This window comes from Zonotrichia leucophrys, unplaced genomic scaffold, assembly GCF_028769735.1.
Source record: "Zonotrichia leucophrys gambelii isolate GWCS_2022_RI unplaced genomic scaffold, RI_Zleu_2.0 Scaffold_455_40993, whole genome shotgun sequence".
NCBI classification, from domain to species: domain Eukaryota; kingdom Metazoa; phylum Chordata; class Aves; order Passeriformes; family Passerellidae; genus Zonotrichia; species Zonotrichia leucophrys.
This window is the reverse complement of record NW_026992660.1, coordinates 10,222-33,752: the sequence shown is the minus strand read 5'-3', so window position 1 is coordinate 33,752 and position 23,531 is coordinate 10,222. Positions and strand designations below refer to the sequence as shown.

Sequence of the window (23,531 nt, the reverse complement as noted above, 5' to 3'; positions counted from 1 at the left end):
GGGAAAAATCTCAAAAAAAAAGGGAATAAATCCATGAAAAATGGGAAAAATCCTGGAAAAATGGGAATAATTTTTAAATAATTGGGAATAACCCTGGAAAAATGGGAATAATTCATGGAAAATTGGGAATAATCTTAAAAAAAAAAGGGAATAAATCCACGAAAAATGGGAAAAATCCTGGAAAAACAGGAAAAATCGTGGAAAAAATGAGAATAATTTTCAAATATTTTGGAATAACACTCAGAAAATTGGGAATAATTCATGGAAAATTGGGAAAAAATCACAGAAAATTGGGAATAATCCTGGAAAATGGGAATAACTCATAGAAAAATGGGAATAACCATCAGAAAATTTGGAATAAACCCTGAAAAATGGGAATAAACCATGGGAAAAATGGGAATAATTAACGGAAAATTGGGAATAACTGATAGAAAAATGGGAATAAATCTCGGAAAAATGGGAATAACAGTCAGAAAAATGGGAATAACTCACAGAAAAGTGGGAATAACTCATAAAAAAAGGGAATAAAATCCCAAACAAATGGGAATAACACTCAAATAAATGGAATTAATTACCAGAAAATTGGGAATAACTGATAGAAAAATGGGAATAAAAGGCCAAAAAATGGGAATAACAGTCAGAAAACTGGAAATAAATACCAGAAAATTGGGAATAACTGATAGAAAAATGGGAATAAACATCCCCAAAAAAATGGGAATAACATTCAGAAAAATGGGAATAATCCTGGGAAAAATGGGAATAATCAACGGAAAATTGGGAATAACTCATAGAAAAATGGGAATAAAACCACAAAAAAATGGGAATAACTCACAGGAAAATGGGAATAAACCATGGGAAAAATGGGAATAATTCTTGGAAAAATGGGGATAACTGATAGAAAACTGGGAATAACTGATAGAAAACTGGGAATAAAATCCCGAAAAATGGGAATAACTCTCAGAAAAAATGGAAATAACTCACAGAAAATTGGGAATAATCCATAGAAAAATGGGAATAAATCTCAAAAAAAAAAAATGGGAATAACACTTAGAAAAGTGGGAGTAATTAACGGAAAACTGGGAATAACTCACAGGAAAATGGGAATAATCCTAGGAAAAATGGAAATAATTAACGGAAAATTGGGAATAACTCATAGAAAAATGGGAATAACACTCAGAAAAACTGGGAATAACACTCAGAAAAACAGGGAATAACTCACAGAAAAATGGGAATAAAAGGCCAAAAAATGGGAATAACTCATAGAAAAATGGGAATAACTCACAGAAAAATGGGAATAACACTGAAAAAACCGGGAATAAATCCCCCAAATCCCTTTAATTTTGCATCCCCTCTCCTCCCCGATGCGGATCCGATCCCGGAGACGGAAATTTGGGAATTTCTGGGTGTAAATTTGGGGGATTTTTGGGGTTCATTTGATGTTTTTGAGCAGCGCGGTTCGGGCGTTGACCACGGCCTTGAAGGCGTCCTCGGAGCCGGGGGCAACGCACTTGTCAGGGTGCAGCAGCACGGCCAGGCGCCGGTAGGCCCGCGTCACCTCCTCCCTGGGGAAAAAACACCAAATTTTGGGAAAAATCGTGAAATTCTGAGGGGAAAATATGGAATTCTGGGAAAAAATCCTGAAATTCTGAGGGAAAATATGGAATTTTGGGGTGAAATATTGAGGTTTTGGGGTGAAATAATGAGATTTTTGGGTTCAGGGCCCAGGCACTTGTCGGGGTGCAGCAGCACGGCCAGGCGCCGGTAGGCCCGTGTCACCTCCTCCCTGCAAAAATGGGGAAAAAAATAGAGATTTTGGGAAAAATATCGAAATTCTGAGGGAAAATATGGAATTTTGGGGTGAAATATTGAGGTTTTGGGGTGAAATAATGCGATTTTTGGGTTCAGGGCCCAGGCACTTGTCGGGGTGCAGCAGCACGGCCAGGCGCCGGTAGGCCCGCGTCACCTCCTCCCTGGGGAAAAAAACCAAATTTTGGGAAAAATATCGAAATTCTGAGGGGAAATATGGAATTTTGGGGTGAAATAATGAGATTTTTGGGTTCAGGGCCCAGGCACTTGTCGGGGTGCAGCAGCACGGCCAGGCGGCGGTAGGCCCGTGTCACCTCCTCCCTGGGGAAAAAACACCAAATTTTGGGAAAAAATGCGAAATTCTGAGGGGAAATCATGAAATTCTGAGGGGAAATATGGAATTTTGGGGTGAAATATTGAGATTTTGGGGTGAAATAATGAGATTTTTGGGTTCAGGGCCCAGGCACTTGTCGGGGTGCAGCAGCACGGCCAGGCGGCGGTAGGCCCGCGTCACCTCCTCCCTGGGGAAAAATGGGGAAAAATATCGAAATTTTGGGAAAAATATCGAAATTCTGAGGGGAAATGTGGAATTTTGGGGGGAAATATTGAGGTTTTGGGGTGAAATAATGAGATTTTTGGGTTCAGGGCCCAGGCACTTGTCGGGGTGCAGCAGCACGGCCAGGCGCCGGTAGGCCCGCGTCACCTCCTCCCTGGGGAAAAAACCAGAGATTTTGGGAAAAATATCGACATTTTGGGAAAAATATCGAAATTCTGAGGGGAAATATGGAATTTTGGGGTGAAATATTGAGGTTTTGGGGTGAAATAATGAGATTTTTGGGGTGAAATAATGAGATTTTTGGGTTCAGGGCCCAGGCACTTGTCGGGGTGCAGCAGCACGGCCAGGCGGCGGTAGGCCCGCGTCACCTCCTCCCTGCAAAAATGGGGAAAAATATCGAAATTTTGGGAAAAATCGTGAAATTCTGAGGGGAAATGTGGAATTTTGGGGTGAAATATTGAGGTTTTGGGGTGAAATAATGAGATTTTTGGGTTCAGGGCCCAGGCACTTGTCGGGGTGCAGCAGCACGGCCAGGCGGCGGTAGGCCCGTGTCACCTCCTCCCTGCAAAAATGGGGAAAAATATCGAAATCTTGGGAAAAATTGTGAAATTCTGAGGGGAAATATGGTATTTTGGGGTGAAATAATGAGATTTTTGGGGTTCAGGGCCCAGGTACTTGTCGGGGTGCAGCAGCACGGCCAGGCGTCGGTAGGCCCGCGTCACCTCCTCCCTGCAAAAATGGGGAAAAAAACACAGATTTTGGGAAAAATATCGAAATTCTGTGAAAAATCATGAAATTCTGAGGGAAAATATGGAATTTTGGGGGGAAATATTGAGGTTTTGGGGTGAAATAATGCGATTTTTGGGTTCAGGGCCCAGGCACTTGTCGGGGTGCAGCAGCACGGCCAGGCGCCGGTAGGCCCGTGTCACCTCCTCCCTGCAAAAATGGGGAAAAATATCGAAATTTTGGGAAAAATATCGAAATTCTGAGGGAAAATCATGAAATTCTGAGGGAAAATATGGAATTTTGGGGTGAAATATTGAGGTTTTGGGGTGAAATAATGAGATTTTTGGGTTCAGGGCCCAGGCACTTGTCGGGGTGCAGCAGCACGGCCAGGCGGCAGTAGGCCCGTGTCACCTCCTCCCTGCAAAAACGGGGAAAAAAATGGAAATTTTGGGAAAAATTGTGAAATTTTGGGGTTTCCATGGGAGTTCTGAGGGTTTGGGGCAGGAATTTTGGGGTTTCCATGGGAATTCTTGAGGGAAATATGGAGTTTTCTGGAAGGAATTTCGGCTTTTCCCTCAGGAATTCCGATTTTTTCCCCTCAGGAATTTCAGGTTTTCCTCCCTAAAACGGGGGAAAATATCGAAATTTTGGGAAAAATATCGAAATTCTGAGGGGAAATGTGGAATTTTGGGGGGAAATATTGAGGTTTTGGGGTGAAATATTGAGGTTTTGGGGTGAAATAATGAGATTTTTGGGTTCAGGGCCCAGGCACTTGTCGGGGTGCAGCAGCACGGCCAGGCGCCGGTAGGCCCGTGTCACCTCCTCCCTGGGGAAAAACAGGGAAAAATATTGAAATTTTGGGAAAAATCGTGGAATTCTGAGGGGAAATATGGAATTTTGGGGGAAATATTGAGGTTTTGGGGTGAAATAATGAGATTTTTGGGTTCAGGGCCCAGGCACTTGTCGGGGTGCAGCAGCACGGCCAGGCGCCGGTAGGCCCGGGTCACCTCCTCCCTGGGGAAAAATGGGGAAAAAAATCCAAATTTTGGGAAAAATATCGAAATTCTGGGGTTTCCATGGGAGTTCTGAGGGTTTGGGGCAGGAATTTTGGGGTTTCCATGGGAATTCTTGAGGGAAATATGGAGTTTTCTGGAAGGAATTTCGGCTTTTCCCTCAGGAATTCCGATTTTTTCCCCTCAGGAATTTCAGGTTTTCCTCCCTAAAACGGGGAAAAAACACGGGATTTTGGGAAAAATCGTGGGTTCAGGGCCGGGATTTTGGGGTTCAGGGCAGGAATTTTGGTTTTTCCACATGGGAACTTTTCCTTTTCCTCCACATTTTCCCACGGAAATTCTGATTTTTTTCCCCCGCAGGAATTTCGGCTTTTCCACACGGAAATAATAAAAATTAAATAAAATAAAATAAAATAAAAAATTAAAATAAAATAAAAAATAAAAAATAAAACATAAAATAAAACAAAAATAAAATAAAAATTAAAAAAAATTAAATAAAAAATAACATAAAAAATAAAATAAAATACAAAATGAAATAAAACATAAAATAAAACAAAAGTAAAATAAAAAATAAAATAAAAAATAAAACAAAAATAAAATAAAAAATAAAATAAAAAAATAAAAATAAAATAAAAATAAAAAATAAAAATAAACAATAAAAATAAAATAAAAATAAAATAAAAAATAAAACAAAAATAAAATAAAATAAAACAAAAATAAAACAAAAAATAAAATAATTAAAATTAAATAAAATAAAACTAAAATAAAAATAAAGATAAAAAATAAAATAAAAATAAAATAAAAAATAAAATTAAAAAATAACATAAATAATAAAATAAAATACAAAACTAAATAAAAAATAAAACAAAAAATAAAAAATAAAACAAAAAATAAAACAAAAAATAAAAAAGAAAATAAAAAAGAAAATTAAAAAAAAAAAAAAATAAAATAAAACAAAAATAAAACAAAAAATAAAATAATAAAAAGAAAATAAAATAAAAATAAAATAAAAATAAAATTAAAAATAAAATCAAAATACAATCAAAATAAAATCAAAAGTAAAATTAAAAAAATATAAATAAAATTAAAATTAAAATAAAATAAAAATTTAAAAAAATCAAAAAAAAAAAATAAAAATAACAAAAATAATAAAAATAATAAAATAATAAAAATAGTAAAAAATAAAAAATTGTGTTTTCGCACCTGGAGGCGCCGGGTTTGAGCCCCAGCAGGTCCCAGCTGTCTTTGCTGCCGCGGATCCTCCGGATGGCGTCGGCCTGCTCGCGGGTGAAGCTGAGCCCCCCCGAGCCCGCCGGCCGCTTGCCCCCGTTCTCACACAGCTCCACGATGGCAGAATAGAAGTTCTGGAACGTTCCAAAGGAATCAGAGATAATAAACAAGTTTGGGGGTTTTTTTTTTATTTTTTTGGCGATTTTTGGGGATTTTTTGGGGATTTTTTTCGATTTTTTTCGATTTTTTTTGATTTTTTCTCTGATTTTTTTGGGGATTTTTTAGGTATTTTTTTGGATTTTTTGGGGATTTTTCCATTATTTTTTGGAGGGTTTTATTTGGAATTATTAGAAATTTTGGGGGATTTTTTGGGGATTTTTTTAGATATTTGAGGGGATTTTGGGGGGATTTTTTGGGAATTTTTTAGGGGTTTTTTTCGATTTTTTTGAGTTTTTATCGGGATTTTTTTCTTTATTTTTTGCGGGTTTTATTGGGAATTTTTAGGATATTTTTTATTTTTTTGTGGATTATTTTGGGGGATTTTTGGGGGGCATTGCCCTGCTCGCGGGTGAAGCTGAGCCCTGAGGCGCCCGCCGGCCGCTTGCCCCCGTTCTCACACAGCTCCACCATCGCCGAGTAGAAGTTCTGGAACGTTCCAATGAAAATCAGGAATAATTTTTGGATTTTTTTGGGATTTTTTGGGGATTTTTTTGGGGATTTTTTTCGATTTTTTTGTGATTTTTTTTTATTTTTTGCTGATTTTTTGGGGATTTTTTAGGTATTTTTTTCGATTTTTATGGGGATTTTTGGGGTTTTTTTTTCGGGGTATTTTTAGGGGTTTTTTTGGATTTTTGGGGGATTTTTTAGGGGATTTTTAGGGGATTTTTGGGGATTTTTTTGATTTCTTTTCAGATTTTTTGGTGATTTTTGGGGATTTTTGCGGGATTTTTTCATTATTTTTCGGGGGGTTTTATTGGGAATTTTTGGGGATTTTTTGGCGGTTTTATTGGGAATTTTTTGGAATTTTTTTTTTTTATTTTTTGGGGATTTTTTCTATATTTTTGGGGGATTTTTTTTGCGATTTATTGGGAATTTTTAAAGTATTTTTTTCTATTTTTTAGGGATTTTTTGTGATTTTTTAAGGTATTTCATTCGATTTTTTGGGGATTTTTTGGGGGGGATTTTTTGGGGATTTTTTTTTTAATTTTTTGCAATTTTTTTTATTTTTTGGTGATTTTTTGGGGGCTTTTTGGGGAATTTTTTCATTATTTTTGGGCGGGTTTATTGGGAATTTTTTGAAATTTTTGGGGACCTTTTTCTGGAATTTTTTTTGATTTTTGAGGAATTTTGTTTTTAATTTTCTTGGGATTTTTTTTTTAATTTTTCTTTCTTTTTTGCGGGTTTTATTGGGAATTCTTGGGATTTTTTAATAAATTTTTGTGGATTATTTTGGGGGGATTTTTGGGGGGCATTGCCCTGCTCGCGGGTGAAGCTGAGCCCCCCCGAGCCCGCCGGCCGCTTGCCCCCGTTCTCACACAGCTCCACCAGCGCCGAGTAGAAGTTCTGGAAAGTTCCAATGAAAATCAGCAACAATTTTTGTATTTTTTTGGGATTTTTTGGCGATTTTTTGGGATTTTTTTGGAATTTTTTTTTATTTTTTGGGGATTTTTTCTATATTTTTGGGAAATTTTTGGGGATATTTTTGGAAAGTTTTGGGAATTTTTTGGAACTTTTTTGGGATTTTTTGCGATTTTTTTGGGATTTTTTTAGGTATTTTTTTGATTTTTTGGGGATTTTTTAGGGGTTTTTTTCGAATTTTTGGGGATTTTTTAGGCATTTTTTTCGATTTTTTGGGGATTTTGGGGGATTTTTTTGAATTTTTTTGGAGATTTTTTGAGATTTTTTGGGGGACTTTTTGGGATTTTTTTGGGGACTTTTTTTAATTTTTTTTGCATTTTTTGGGGATTTTTTAGGGATTCTTTTTCCGATTTTTCAGAGATTTTTTGGGAATTTTGGGGAGATTTCTTGGGGATTTTTGGGGATTTTTTAAAAATTTTTTTGGAATTTTTTTGGATTTCTTTGGGATTTTTTGGGCAGATTTTTCTGATTTTTTGAGGGGATTATTTGTGGTTTGTTGGGATTTTTGGGGGGCATTGCCCTGCTCGCAGGTGAAGCTGAGCCCCCCCGAGCCCGCCGGCCGCTTGCCCCCGTTCTCACACAGCTCCACCAGCGCCGAGTAGAAGTTCTGGAACGTTCCAATGAAAATCAGCAACAATTCTGGGGGTTTTGGGATTTTTTGGGATTTTTTTTTTTATTTTTTAGGGATTTTTTTATTATTATTTTGGGATGTTGGGGGGATTTTTTAGCTATTTTTTTCAATTTTTTTTGAATTTTTGGGGGATTTGGGGAATTTTCTAGGTTTTTTTTTTTATTTTTTGGGGGGATTTTTTGGGAATGTTTTCATTGTATTTTGGGGTTTTAATGGGGAATTTTTGGGGGTTTTATTGGGAATTTTTGGGATTTTTTTGATTTTATGGGAGATTTTTTGGGGAATTTTGGGGGGATTTTTGGGATTTTTTGGGGGGTATTTTGGGTTTTTTTTCTTTTTGGGCGTTTTCTTGTGATTTTGGGGATTTTAAAATTTATTTTTGTTGATTTTGGGGAGATTTTTTGGGGGATTTTTGAAGAATTTTTGAGGATTTCCCAGATTTCCTTCCCACCTGGAACATCTCCCACAATTCCAAGAATTCCTACCCAAAACTTCTCCCAGAATTCCCACCTGGAATTCCACCCAGAATTCCCACCCAGAATTCCCAGGAAAATCCCAAAACTTCTCCCAGAATTCCCACCCAAAAATTCCCAGAATTCCCGGATTTTTTTGGGGTTTCCCACCTGGAACATCTCCCAAGGAATTCCCACCCAGAATTCCCAGGGAAATCCCAAAAATTCCCAGAATTCCCACCCAAAAAATTCCCAGAATTCCCGGATTTTTTTGGGGTTTCCCACCTGGAACATCTCCTGGAAGTCCCACCCAGAATTCCCAGAATTCCCACCCAGAATTCCCAGGAAAATCCCAAAAATTCCCAGAATTCCCACCCAAAAAATTCCCAGAATTCCCGGATTTTTTTGGGAATTCCCACCTGGAACATCTCCTGGATTCCCACCCAGAATTCCCACCCGGAATTCCCAGAATTCCCAGAATTCCCACCCAGAATTCCCAGGATAATCCCCAAAAATTCCCAGAATTCCCACCCAAAAAATTCCCAGAATTCCTCGATTTTTTGGGAATTCCCACCTGGAACATCTCTCATGGAATTTCCACCCAGAATTCCCACCCAGAATTCCCAGGAGAATCCCAAAGCTTCTCCCAGAATTCCCACCCAAAAATTCCCAGAATTCCCGGAATTTCCACCCAGAATTCCCGGATTTTTTTGGGGTTTCCCACCTGGAACATCTCCTGGATTCCCACCTGGAATTCCTTGGAATTCCCACCCAGAATTCCCACTCGGATATTTGGGAATTCCCACCTGGAACATCTCCCAAGGAATTCCAGCCTGGACCATCTCTCAGGGAATTCCCACCCACAATTTCCACCCAGAAATTCTCAGAATTCCTGGATTTTTTTGGGAATTCCCACCCAGAATTCCCACCCAGAATTCCCAGGAAAATCCCGGATTTCCCAGAATTCCCACCTGGAACATCTCCTGGATGCCCTCCCCGCTCTGCACCGACGTCTCCCAGTAGAGGAACCCAGAGCTCCCATCCCACATTCCCACCCAGAATTCCCAGAATTCCAAGCCAGAATTCCCAGGAAATTCCCGGATTTCCCAGAATTCCCACCTGGAACATCTCCTGGATTCCCACCTGGAATTCCTTGGAATTCCCACCCAGAATTCCCCTCGGATATTTGGGAATTCCCTGCTGGAACATCTCCCAAGGAATTCCAGCCTGGACCATCTCTCAGGGAATTCCCACCCAGAATTTCCACCCAAAAATTCTCAGAATTCCCGGATTTTTTTGGGAATTCCCACCAGGAATTTCCACCCAGAATTCCCAGAATTCCCGGATTTTTTTGGGAATTCCCACCTGGAACATCTCCTGGATGCCCTCCCCGCTCTGCACCGACGTCTCCCAGTAGAGGAACCCAGAGCTCCCATCCCACATTCCCACCCAGAATTCCCACCCAGAATTCCCAGGAAAATCCCAAAAATTCCCAGAATTTCCCCCCCAAAAATTCCCAGGAAATTCCCGGAATTCCCGGAATTCCCACCTGGAACATCTCCTGGATGCCCTCCCCGCTCTGCGCCGACGTCTCCCAGTAGAGGAATCCGCGGCTCTCGGCCCAGAGCCGGCCCTCGCTCTCGTCCACCACCCGCAACTTCCCGCGTCCACCTGGGAATAAACCACGGGAAAATTGGGAATAAACAATGGGAAAATGGGAATAAACAACGGGAAAATTGGGAATAAACACCCGCAGCTTCCCCGCGTCCACCTGACAATAAACCACGGGAAAAACGACGGGAATAAACCACGGGAACAATAAAATAAACACCCGCAGCTTCCCCGCGTCCACCTGACAATAAACCACGGGAAAATTGGGAATAAACAACGGGAAAATGGGAATAACCAACAGGAAAAACGGGAATAAACAATGGGAAAAAAGGGAATAACCAACAGGAAAAACGGGAATAAACAACGGGATAACGTGAAATAAACACCCACAGCTTCCCCGCGTCCACCTGGGAATGAACAATGGGAAAAACAATGGGAATAAACAACGGGAAAATGTGAAATAAACAATGGCAATAATAAAATAAACACCCCCAGCTTCCCTGTGTCCACCTGGGAATAACAATGAGAAAATGGGAATAAACAATGGGAAAATGTGAAATAAACACCGGGAAAAATGGGAATTAACACCCACAGCTTCCCAGGGTCCATCTGGGAATAAACCACGGGAAAATTGGGAATAAACAATGGGAAAATGGGGAATAAACACCCGCAGCTTGCCCATGTCCACCTGGGAATGATGGGAAAAACAACGAGAATAAACAACGGGAAAAAAGGGAATAAACAACGGGAAAATGTGAAATAAACACCTGCAGCTTCCCTGCGTCCACCTGGGAATAAACAACGGGATAAATGGGAATAAACAATGGGAAAAACGGGAATAAACAACGGGAAAATTGGGAATAAACAATGGGAAAATGTGAAATAAACACCCGCAGCTTCCCCGCGTCCACCTACGAATAAACAACAGGAAAAACGGGAATAAACAACAGGAAAAATGGGAATAAACAACGGGAATAATAAAATAAACACCCCCAGCTTCCCCGAGCCCACCTGGGAATAAACCACGGGAAAATTGGGAATAAACAATGGGCAAATGTGAAATAAACACCCGCAGCTTCCCTGCGTCCACCTGCCTATAAACCAAGGGAATAAACCACGGGAATAAACAACGGGAAAATGTGAAATAATCACCCGCAGCTTCTCCGCGTCCACCTGGGAATAAACAACGGGAAAAACAACGGGAATAAACAATGGGAAAATGGGAAATAACCACCCACAGCTTCCCCGCGTCCACCTGGGAATTAAAATGGGAATAAACCACGGGAAAATTGGGAATAAACGCTGTACCTTGTTGGCGCAGACGGCGAAGACGACGCTGTCCAGGCTGCCGTGGGGCCCCAGCTCGCGGCGCATCTCGGCCAGCCACGAGTCGAGCGCCTCGAAGGATTCCTTGGAGCCGACGTCGTACACCAGCAGCACCCCCTGCGTGTCCTTGTAGAACTCGTTCCGCACCTGGGGAAAAGCAAAATAGTCCTGGGAAAAAATTCCAGGGGAAAAATTCCAGAGAAAAAATTCCAAGGAAAAAATTTCAGGAAAAAATTCCAGGGAAAAATGGGAAATTTCGCCCCTGCGTGTTCTTGTAGAACTCGTTCTGCACCTAGGAAAAATCAAAATATTCTTGGGAAAAAATTCCAGAGAAAAATTCCTAGAAATGGGGGAAAAAACAGGGAAAAATCAAAATATTCCTGGAAAAAATTCAGGGAAAAAAGGGAAATTTCATCCCTGTGTGTCCTTGAATAAAATAAAACAAAATAAAATGAAATAAAATAAAATTTAAAGAAATGAAATGAAATAAAATAAAATAAAATTAAATAAAATTAAATTAAAATGAAATAAAATAAAATAAAATAAAATTAAAATAAAATAAAATAAAATAAAATAAAATAAAATAAAATAAAATAAAATAAAATAAAATATGTATATATTATATTACTGTAATGAAATATAATGTAGCGCATAGTAATACAGTACAGAGAAAAATAAAAATATTCCTGGGAAAAAATTCCAGGGAAAAATTCAGGAGAAAAAGGGAAATTCCCCCCTGCGTGTCCTTGTAGAACTCGTTCCGCACCTGGGGAAACAACGGGGAAAATCAAAATATTCCTGGGAAAAAATTCCAGGGAAAAATTCCTAGAAAAGGGGGAAAAACAGGGAAAAATCAAAATATTCTTGGAAAAAATTCAGGGAAAAAAGGGAAATTTCATCCCTGTGTGTCCTTGAATAAAATAAAACAAAATAAAATGAAATAAAATAAAATTTAAAGAAATGAAATGAAATAAAATAAAATAAAATAAAATAAAATTAAATTAAATTAAAAATTAAAATAATTAAAATAAAATAAAATAAAATAAAATAAAATAAAATAAAATAAAATAAAATAAAATAAAATAAAATAAAATATGTATATATTATATTACTGTAATGAAATATAATGTAGCGCATAGTAATACAGTACAGAGAAAAATAAAAATATTCATGAGAAAAAATTTCAGGGAAAAATTCAGGGGAAAAAGGGAAATTCCCCCCCTGCGTGTCCTTGTAGAACTCGTTCCGCACCTGGGGAAAAATCAAAATATTCCTGGGAAAAACTTCCAGGGGAAAAAATTCCAGGGAAAAAATTCCAGGGGAAAAATTCCAGGGGAAAAAATTCAGGGGAAAAATGGGAAATTTCGCCCTGCGTGTCCTTGCAGAACTCGTTCTGCACCTGGAAAAAACGGGGAAAATCAAAATATTCATGGGAAAAAATTCCAGGGGAAAACAGGGAAAAATCAAAATATTCCTGGGAAAAAATTCCAGGGGAAAAAATTTCCAGGAAAAAATTCAGGGGAAAAAATTCCAGGGAAAAATGGGAAATTTCGCCCCTGCGTGTCCTTGTAGAACTCGTTCCGCACCTGGGGGAAATCAAAATAGTCCTGGGAAAAAATTCCAGGGAAAAATTCCAGGGGAAAAAGGAAAAAAACAGGGAAAAATAAAAATATTCATGAGAAAAAATTCCAGGGAAAAATTCAGGGGAAAAAGGAAATTTCGCCCCTGCATGTAGTTGAATAAAATAAAACAAAATAAAACAAAATGAAATAAAATGAAATGAAATAAAATAAAATAAAATGAAATAAAATGAAATAAAATGAAATAAAATGAAATAAAATAAAATATGTATATATTATATTACACTACATTATATTATATTACTGTAATGTAATATAATGTAGCGCATAGTAATACAATACAGGAAAAAATCAAAATATTCCTGGGAAAAAATTCCAGGGAAAAATTCAAGGGAAAAAGGGAAATTCCCCCCCTGCGTGTCCTTGTAGAACTCGTTCCGCACCTGGGAAAAATCAAAATATTCCTGGGAAAAAATTCCAGGGAAAAATTCAGGGAAAAATCAAAATATTCCTGGGAAAAAATTCCAGGGAAAAATTCCTAGAAAAGGGGGGAAAAACAGGGAAAAATCAAAATATTCCTGGGAAAAAATTCCAGGGGAAAACAGGGAAAAATCAAAATATTCCTGGGAAAAAATTCCAGGGAAAAACAGGGAAATTTCACCCCTATGTGTCCCTGAATAAAATAAACCAAAATAAAATGAAATAAAATAAAATTTAAAGAAATTAAATAAAATGAAATAAAACACAATAAAATAAAATAAAATAAAATAAAATTAATCTAAATTAAATTAAATTAAAATAAAATGAAATTAAACTAAATTAAAATTAAATTAAATTAAATTAAGTTAAAATAAAATAAAATAAAATATGTATATATTATATTACACTACATTATATTATATTACTGTAATGTAATATAATGTAGCGCATAGTAATACAATACAGGGAAAAATAAAAATATTCATGAGAAAAAATTCCAGGGAAAAATTCAGGGGAAAAAGGAAATTTCGCCCCTGCGTGTCCTTGTAGAACTCGTTCCGCACCTGGGGAAAAATCAAAATATTCCTGGGAAAAAATTCCAGGGAAAAATCAAAATATTCCTGGGAAAAAATTCCAGGGAAAAATCAAAATATTCCTGGGAAAAAATTCCAGGGGAAAAAATTTCCAGGAAAAAATTCAGGGGAAAAAATTCCAGGGAAAAATGGGAAATTTCGCCCCTGCGTGTCCTTGTAGAACTCGTTCCGCACCTGGGAAAAAATCAAAATATTCCTGGGAAAAAATTCCAGGGGAAAAAATTACAGGGGAAAAAATTTCCAGGAAAAAATCCAGGGAAAAATGGGAAATTTCGCCCCTGCGTGTCCTTGTAGAACTCGTTCCGCACCTGGGGAAAAATCAAAATATTCCTGGGAAAAAATTCCAGGGGAAAAAATTCCTGGGAAAAAATTCCAGGGGAAAATTCAGGGGAAAAATCAAAATATTCCTGGGAAAAAATTCCGGGGAAAAACAGGGAAAAATCAAAATATTCCTGGGAAAAAATCCCGGAGAAAAACAGGGAAAAATCAAAATATTCCTGGGAAAAAATCCCAGAGAAAAACAGGGAAAAATCAAAATATTCCTGGGAAAAAATTCCAGGGGAAAATTCAGGGGAAAAAGGGAAATTTCGCCCCTGCGTGTCCTTGTAGAACTCGTTCCGCACCTGGGGAAAAATCAAAATATTCCTGGGAAAAAATTCCAGGGGAAAAAATTTCCAGGAAAAAATTCAGGGGAAAAAGGGAAATTTCACCCCTGCGTGTCCTTGTATAAAATAAAACAAAATAAAATAAAATGAAATAAAATGAAATAAAATAAAAGATGTATATATTGTAATACATTAGATCACGTTATATTATTGCAATGTAATGTAAGGTAATGTAATGTATTATAATATAATATAATGCAATACAATACAATATAATACAACATAATAGGAAATTTCACCCCTGCATGTATTGAATTAAATAAAATAAAATGAAATAAAATAAATTAAAATAAAATAAAATAAAATAAAACAAAATATGTACCCATTATATTATATTATATTATATTATATTACATTACATTACGTTACATTACGTTACATTACATTACATTATTGCAATGTAATATAATACAATATAACCTAATGCAATATGATAAAATTTAATATAATATAATATAATATAATATAATACAATGTTATTCCAGGGAGAAAAAAATGAGGGAAAAAATCAGGGAAAAAAAATCAGGGGAAAAAGGAAAATTCCCCCCCTGCGTGTCCTTGTAGAACTCGTTCCGCACCTGGGAAAAAATCAAAATATTCCTGGGAAAAAATTCCAGGGGAAAATGGAAAAAAACAGGGAAAAATAAAAATATTCATGAGAAAAAATTCCAAAAAAATAGGAAAAATATTCCCAGGGGAAAAACAAAATCCCAGGGAAAAAAAAAAATTCAGGGGGAAAAAGTTTGGGGAAAAAAAAAATTCCAGGTGAAAAATTCAGGGGGAAAAATTTCTATGGAAAAAAAATCTAGAAAAAAAAAAAAATTCAGGGAAAAAAAAATTCCACGGAAAAATTCAGGGGGAAAAATTTCTAGGAAAAAAAAAATCTAGAAAAAAAAAAATTCAGGGAAAAAAAAATTCCACGGAAAAATTCAGTGGGAAAAATTTGGGGAAGAGCCCAAGGGAAAAATTCCCAATTTTACAAAGGGAATTTTGGGAATTTTTGGGAATTCTGACCTCATAGAAGAAGGGGTGCCCGGCCATGTCGAAGATGTTCACCTTGATCTCCCGGTCCCGGATCTGCACCCTGGAAAAGGCGTTGGAATTCTGGGAATTCCGGGAAAAACCCCTTGGAATTCCAGGAAAAAAAAAAAAACAACTCGGAAATCTGGGAATTCCGGGAAAAACCCCTTGGAAAAATCCCAAAATCACATCCCATTATCCCAAAAATCCCATTATCCCAAAATTCCATTATCCCAGTAACCCATCATCCCATAATCCCACAATCCCATTATCCCATAATCCCACAATCCCATTATCCCATAATCCCAAATCCCATCCCATTATCCCAAAATCCCATCATCCCATTATCCCAAATCCCATCCCATTATCCCAAAATCCCATCATCCCATTATCCCAAATCCCATCCCAAAATCCCATCATCCCATTATTCCAAAATCCCATTATCCCAGTAATCCATCATCCCATTGTCCCAAAATCCCATCCCATTATCCCAAAATCCCAAAATCCCATTATCCCAAAATCCCATTATCCCAAAATCCCATTATCCCAAAATCCGATCCCATTATCACAAAATCCCATCCATCCCATTATCCCAAAATCCCATTATCCCAAAATCCCAAAATCCCAAAATCCCATCATCCCAAAATCCCATCCCATTATCCCATTATTCCCACCATTCCCACTATTCCCAATCCTTATTATTCCCACTATTCCCATTATCCCTATTCCCAATGTTCCCATTATTCCCATTATTTTCCCTGTTATTCCCAATCCCGTTATTCCCATTATTCCCAGCATTCCCATAATCCAAATTATCCCATTATTCCCACCATTCCCTTTATTCCCATTATCCCAATTATCCCATTATCCCCATTCCCATCATTCCCATTATTCCCATTTCATCCCATCCCATTAACCCATTATTCCCACCATTCCCAGTATTTCCATTATTCCCATTATCCCTGTTATTCCCAATCCCATTATTCCCACCATTCCCACCATTCCCATTATCCCATAATTCCCATTATCCCATAATTCCCATCATCCCCAAACCCATTCCCATTATTCCCATCATTCCCATTCCCATTATTCCCACCATTCCCAATCCCACTCCCAGTATTCCCATTCCCATTATCCCCATCATTCCCATTGTCCCCAGCAATCCCATCCCTGTGATTCCCAATCCCATCCCCATTCTTCCCATGATTTCCATCATCCCCATTCTTCCCATTATCCCAATTATCCCCATTATCCCCAACCCCATTTCCATTATTCCCATCATTCCCATTCCCATTATTCCCATCCCAATCCCATTCCCATTATTCCCATCCCATTCCCATTATTCCCATCCCCATTCCCATCATTCCCATCATCCCCACCATTCCCATTATCCCCATTCCTGCTCCCGTCCCAATCCCTATCCCAGTATCCCCATTATTCCCACTATTCCCATTCCCACTATCCTCACCATTCCCATTATTCCCATCCTTCCTATTCCCTCCCAACCCCAATTCCATTGCTCCCAACTCCATTCCCATTATTCCCACCATTATCCCATTATCCCCATTCCCAGTATTCTCATTATTCCCATTATCCCCATTATTCCTGTTGTTCCCAATCCCATTATTCCCATCACTCCCAATAGCCCCATTCCCATTATTCCCATTATCCCCATTATTCCCATTATTCCCATTATCCCCATTGCCATTATCCCCATCAATCCCATCGTTCCCATTATCCCCATTTTTCCCACTATTCCCATTATTCCCATTATTCCCATCCCATTAATTCTATTATTCCCATCATTCCCATTATGCCAATCCCATCCCATTATTCCCATTATCCCATTATTCTCACTCTCCCCATTATCCCATTATTCCCATCATTCCCATTATTCCCATTATCCCTATTATTCCATAATTGCAATTATCCCATTATCCCATTATCCCACTATTCCCATTATCCCCATTCCCATTATTCCCATCATTCCCATTATCTCCATTCCCATTATTCCCATTATCACCATTATCCCATTTATCCCATTATTCCCATCATTCCCATTATCCCATTACTCCCAGTATTCCCATTATCCCCATTCCCATTTATCCCCATTATTCCCATTATCCCATTATTCCACTATTCCAATTATCCCATTATTCCTATTATTCCAATTATCCCATTATTCCCACTCTCCCCATTATCCCATTACTCCCATCATTCCCATTATCCCCATCATTCCCATTACCCCCATCATTCCCATTATCCCATCATTCCCATTATCCCCATCATTCCCATTATTCCCATTACTCCCACTCTCCCCATTATCCCATTATTCCCATTATCCCCGTTATCCCCATCATTCCCATTATCTCCATCATTCCCATTATCTCATTATTCCCATTATTCCCATTATCCCAATTATTCCCATTCCCATTATCCCTATTATTCCAATTATCCCATTATTCCCACTATTCCCATTATCCCCATTATTCCCATTATCCCCATCATTCCCATTATCCCCACCATTCCCATTATCCTCATTACCCCCATTATCCCGTTATTCCCATTATCCCGTTATTCCCGTTCTTCTCACTTGGTGACGCCGTAGTCGATGCCGATGGTGGCCAGGTACTTGGGCACGAACCTCTTCTCGCAGTACCGCTTGATGATGCAGCTCTGCGCGGCGGGAAAACGCCAAATTCCCGCCAAATCCCAAAAATTCCAACTTTTGGGAATGCCGCCCCCCGCCCCATAACGCCGCTAAGCCCCGCCCCCTTCGCTATCCGCCAATCAGAACCGCGCGTTCACCCAAATCACCGCCCACCCGCCTGTCAATCAACAGTACCAACAACAACGCGGTGCCGACTGCTGATTTGGTAAGTCGCGCCAATCAGCGCACAGCGCCCGCCCTCCCGCGCTGTTGATTGGACACCCGGCCTGCCCCTCAGCGCCCGCGGGCCAATAGCAGCGCCTCACCTTGCCCACCTCGGCGTTGCCCATGGAGATGACTTTAACCCGCAGCGCCTTGCGCGGCTCCTTCCGCTTGGCCGCGTTCGCCTCCATGGCGGGGCTGCGGCGCCGCGGGCCGGGCCCGGTGCCGGAGCCGGTTCCGGTGGCTGTTCCGGTGCCGTTTAAAGCGGCGGAGGCCGGAGGGAGGCAGCAATGGCGGCGGAGCGGCGCTCCCGCCTCAGCCCGGCCGCGCCGCGCGAGTTCTCGCGAGATTTGAGGCGGGAGTTGGGGAGGGGATCCGCCGGTGGGCGCCAAGCGCGGGGCGCGGGTCACGTGTCATTGTCACGTGTCACTGTCCCACAAAATCCCGCGAAAAACACAAATCACAGAAAAAAAATCAAAATCTCACCAAAAAAACCCCAAATCCCAGAGAAAATATCCCAAATACCACGAAAAATCCTATCGAGAAACTCCCACAGAAATTCCACAAAAAAATCCCACAAAAATCCCACAAAAATCCCCCAAAAAATCGCACAAGAAAACCCAAAATCCCACCAAAAACCCCACAAAACATCCCACAAAAACCCAAAAAAATCCCACAAAATAACCCCAAAAAACCCCCAAAAAATCGCACAAGAAAACCCAAAAAATCCCATAAAAAAAACCAAAAAAACCTTACAAAAAACCCCAAATCCCACAAAAAAAAACCCCACAAAAATCCCAAATCTCCCATCAAACCCAAATGGCACCAAAAAACCCCACAAAACCCCAAATCCTTAAAGAGAAAACCCCAAAATCCCACCAAAAAAAAAACCAAAAAATCCTACACAGAACCCACAAAAACCCCCCAAAAAACCCCTTAAAAACCCAAAAAAATCCTACAAAAAATCCCCAAATCCCACCAAAAAAACCCCCAAAACCCCACAAAAAATCCCACAAAAATCCCACCAAAAAATCACACAAGAAAACCCAAAAAAATCCTACAAAAAACCCCAAAAATCCCACAAAAAACTCAAAAACATTCCACAAAAAAACCCCAAATCCCAAAAAATCCCACAAAAACCCCCCAAAAATCCCACAAGAAAACCCACAAAAATACCCCAAAATCCAAACAAAAAATCACCACAAAAACCCCAAATTCCCAATCTCAAAAAAAACCCCAAAAATCCCACAAAAAAACCAAAAAACCACAAAAAACCCCAAATCCACCAAAAAACCCCAAAAATAATCCCCACAAAAAGCCCAAAAAAACCCCAAAAAATCCCAAAAAAAAAAAAACCCCAAAATCCCACAAAAACCCCAAAAATCCCCAAAAAAAATCCCACAAAAAACCCCAAAAAATCCACAAAAAAACCCAAAAAATCCCAAAAAAATCAAAAAAACCCCAAATCCCACAAAAAAAATCCCAAAAATCCCACAAAAAACCCCAAAAATCCACAAAAAAACCCCAAAAATCCAGAAAAATCCCACAAAAACCCCAAAATCCCACCAAAAAACCCCAAAAAACCCAAAAAAAACCCCAAAAAATCCATCACAAAAAACCCCAAAAATCCACAAAAAACCCCAAAAAACCACCCAAAACCCCCAAAAATCCATCACAAAAACCCCATAAAATCCTACAAAAAAACCCAAAAAACCCCACAAACACCCCAAAAAATCCCCAAAAACCCCAAAAACACAAAAAACCCAAAAAATCCCAAAAAACCCCAAAAATCCCAAAAAAATCCTACAAAAAAACCCCAAAAAATCCCACAAAAACCCAAAAACCCAAAAAAATCCCCAAAAAACCCCAAAAAATCCACAAAAAACCCAAAAAATCCTCAAAAAATCCCACAAAAAACCCAAAAATCCCCCCAAAAAACCCCAAAAATCCCACAAATACCCAAAACCCCCCCAAAAACCCAAAAACAAAAAACCCCAAAAAGTCCCACAAAAAGCTCCCAGAATTTTGGGATGTTTTTGGGGTTTTTAGTGGGATTTTTGTGGGAGGATTTGGGATTTTTGTGGGATTTTGGATTTTTGGGATTTTTTGGATTTGGGATTTTTGGTGGATTTTTTGGGATTTTTGGGGATTTTTGTGGGATTTTTTGTGGGATTTTTGGGGATTTTTATGGGATTTTTTGGGATTTTTTTGGGGTTTTTTGTGGGATTTTTTGGGGAGGATTTGGGATTTCTTGTGGGATTTTTTGTGGATTTTTTGGGATTTTTTGTGGGATTTTTTGGGATTTTTTGGGGATTTTTGTGGGATTTTTTGAGGGATTTTTTATGGGATTTTTTGGGTTTTTATGATTTTTTGGGGATTTTTTGGTGGATTTGGATTTTTGGGGTTTTTTGTGGATTTTTTGGGGATTTGATTTTCTTGGGGATTTTTGTGGGATTTTTTTGGGATTTTGTGGATTTTTTTGGATTTTTGGGTTTTTGTGGATTTTTTGTGGGATTTTTTGGGATTTTTTCTGGGATTTGTTTTTTTTTTTTTTTGTGGGGATTTTTTGGGTTTTTTTGTAGGATTTTTTGGGATTTTTTCTGGATTTTTTTGGGATTTTTTCTGGGATTTGGGGTTTTTTTGGTAGGATTTTTTGGGGTTTCTGTAGGATTTTTTTGGGGTTTTTTGTGCAATTTCTGTGGAATTTTTTCTGGGATTTGGGGTTTTTTTGAGGATTTTTTGGGGGATTTTTATGGGATTTTTTGGTGGAATTTGGGGTTTGCTTGTGGGATTTTTTGTGGGATTTTTTGTGGAATTTTGTGGGGTTTTTTTGGGTGCAATTTGGTTTGATGGAGGGACTTGGGTTTTTGTGGGATTTTTTGGGTTTTTGGGGATTTCGGGGTATTTTTTGGCGGAATTTGGGGTTTTTTGTGGGATTTTTTGGGATTTTTTCTGGGATTTGGGGTTTTTTTGTGGGGTTTTTTGTGGGATTTTTTGGCAGAATTTGGGTTTTTTTGTGGTATTTTTTGGGGTTTTTTTGGGTAGAAATTTGATTTTTTTTCCTGTGGGATTTGGGGGCTTCTTTTATGAGATTTAGGGTTTTTTGGGATTTTGCTTTTTTTTTGTGGGATTTGACTTTTTTATGGCGAGATTTGGGATTTTTGGTGGGATTTGCATTTTTGTTTGGTGGGATTTGGTCCTTTTTATTCTGAAATTTCGGGGTCCTTTTATGGGATTTTGGGATTTTTTTGTGAGATTTGGGGTTTTTTTTATGGGATTTTGGGGGGAATTTTGTGATTTTTTAATGGGATTTTGGGATTTCTTTTGTGGGATTTTGTGGTTTTTTGGAATCCAAAAAGATCCTTCTGGATCTCCAAGGAATTTCCCAGCACTAATTAATTTAATTTAATTTAATTTAATTTAGGCCAAATTTCCCATTAATTACCCCAATTAGATTAATTAGATTCATTTAATTTAATTAATGTAATTAAACTCATTTAAACTCATCAATGAATTAAACGAATTCATTAAAACACAATTTTAAATTAATTAAAATTTCAATTAAATTAATTTAAACCCAAATTTCCCGCCGCGACATCCAAAGGTTCTGGAAAGTTCCAGGAAATTCCAGAAAAAGGAAAAATTTGTGGAATTTTGGGGCCAATTCCGGCCTTGTCCAGGTCCTCAAGGAATCATCGGGAATTTTGGGAATTCTGGGAATTTAAAAAATTTTGGGAATTTTGGGATCAGCTCTGGGCTCCTTATTCCAAGGATTTGGAGGAAAAATCAGGAAAAAAAAATGGGAATTTGGAGGGAAAAAAGTTGGGGATTTTTGAGGGGGAAAAAAATCAGGGATTTTTGAGGGAAAATCGGGAACAGCTGAGGAAAAAAATTGGGAAGTTTTGAGGGAAAAATTTGGAATGGTTGTGGGGAAAAACTTGGAAAAAAAGGGAATTTTGAGGGGAAAAAGTCTGGAGAATACGTTGAGGGAAAAATCAGGATTTTTTCAAGAGAAAACAGGAAATTAATGAAGGAAGAAAATTGGGAATTTTTGAGGAAAAATTGGGAATTTTTGAGAGAAAAAGTTGGGAATGAATGCGGGGAAAAACTTGGGGAAGAAGGGAATTTAGAGGGGAAAAAATTAGGACTTTTTGAGGGGAAAACCTCAGAAAAACTGGGAATTTTTGAGGGGAAAAATTGGGAATTTTTAAAGGAAAAAATTGTGGATTTTGAGGGAAAATTGAGAATGGTTGAGGGGAAAAATTGGGAATGGTTGAGGGGAAAAACTCAGAAAAACTGGGAATTTTGAGGGGAAAAACAAGGGAATGGCTGCGAGGAAAAACTGGAAATGGATGAGGGAAAAAATTGGGTTTTTGAGGGAAAATTCGAGGAGATCGGAATGTGGGGGGAAAAATTGGGAATTTTTAGGGGAAAAATTTGGGAATTTTCGAGGGAAAACTTGGGAATGACTAGGGGAAAAACTAGGAAAAAATGGGAACTTTTAGAGGGAAAAATGGGAAGTGGTGAGGGGAAAACGGGACATGTAGGAAAAAAATTGGGGAATTTTTGAGAGGAATTTTGGAGGGAAAATTGAAAATGGTTGAGGGAAAAAATTCGGAATTTTGAGGGAAAATTGAGAGTGGTTGGGGGGAAAAAATGGGAATTTTTGAGAGGAAAAATTGGGAATTTTTGAGGGAAAAACTTGGGAATGTTTGAGTGGAAAAACTCAGAAAAATTGGGAATTTTTGAGGGAAGAAACTGGGAATGGTTGAGGGAAAAAATTTGGGAATGGCTGAGGGGAAACACTTGGAAAAAATGGGAATTTTTGAGGGAAAAACTTGGGAATGGTTGAGGGGGAAAATCGGGAATGGTTGTGGGGAAAAACTTGGAAAAAAATTGGGAATATTTGAGGGAAAAAGCAGGAATGCATGAGGGAAAAAATCTGAAAAAATGGGAATTTTGAGGAAAAAATGCGAATTTAAGAAAAAATTGGGAATTTTGAGGGAAAATTTGGAAATGGTTGAGGGAAAAAAATTTGGGAATGGTTGAGGGGGGAAAACTCAGAAAAACTGGGAGGTTTTGTGGGAAAAAAATTGGGAATGTGTTGCTGTCCCAGTTTTCCCATTCCCGGTTTTCAATCCTGATCCATTCCTGGTTTTCCATCCCGCTGATCCCATTCCCGATCCATTCCCAGTTGTTCTCCCATCCAATCCCGTTAATCCAAATCCATTCCTGGTTTTCCATCCCACCATCCCAATCCATTCCCAGTTTCTCCATCCATCCTGTTAATCCCAATCCATTCCCAGTTTTCCTCCCCATCCCATTATCCCAA

At 38.4% G+C, this 23,531-nt stretch overlaps 1 protein-coding gene across 1 annotated transcript; it reads right to left on the bottom strand.

Annotated features, from left to right (window-relative positions):
- Positions 1-1,222: 1,222 nt before the first annotated feature.
- Positions 1,223-18,526, bottom strand: LOC135441729 (dnaJ homolog subfamily C member 27). The gene is made up of 8 exons (XM_064701271.1): positions 18,304-18,526; positions 17,921-18,003; positions 15,322-15,391; positions 10,972-11,136; positions 10,559-10,574; positions 9,602-9,708; positions 5,305-5,465; positions 1,223-1,562 (listed from the first exon to the last, which is right to left on the bottom strand). The coding sequence occupies exons 1-8, from the start codon at positions 18,388-18,390 to the stop codon at positions 1,430-1,432; spliced, it is 822 nt and encodes a 273-aa protein (XP_064557341.1). The 5' UTR covers positions 18,391-18,526; the 3' UTR covers positions 1,223-1,429.
- Positions 18,527-23,531: the final 5,005 nt, after the last annotated feature.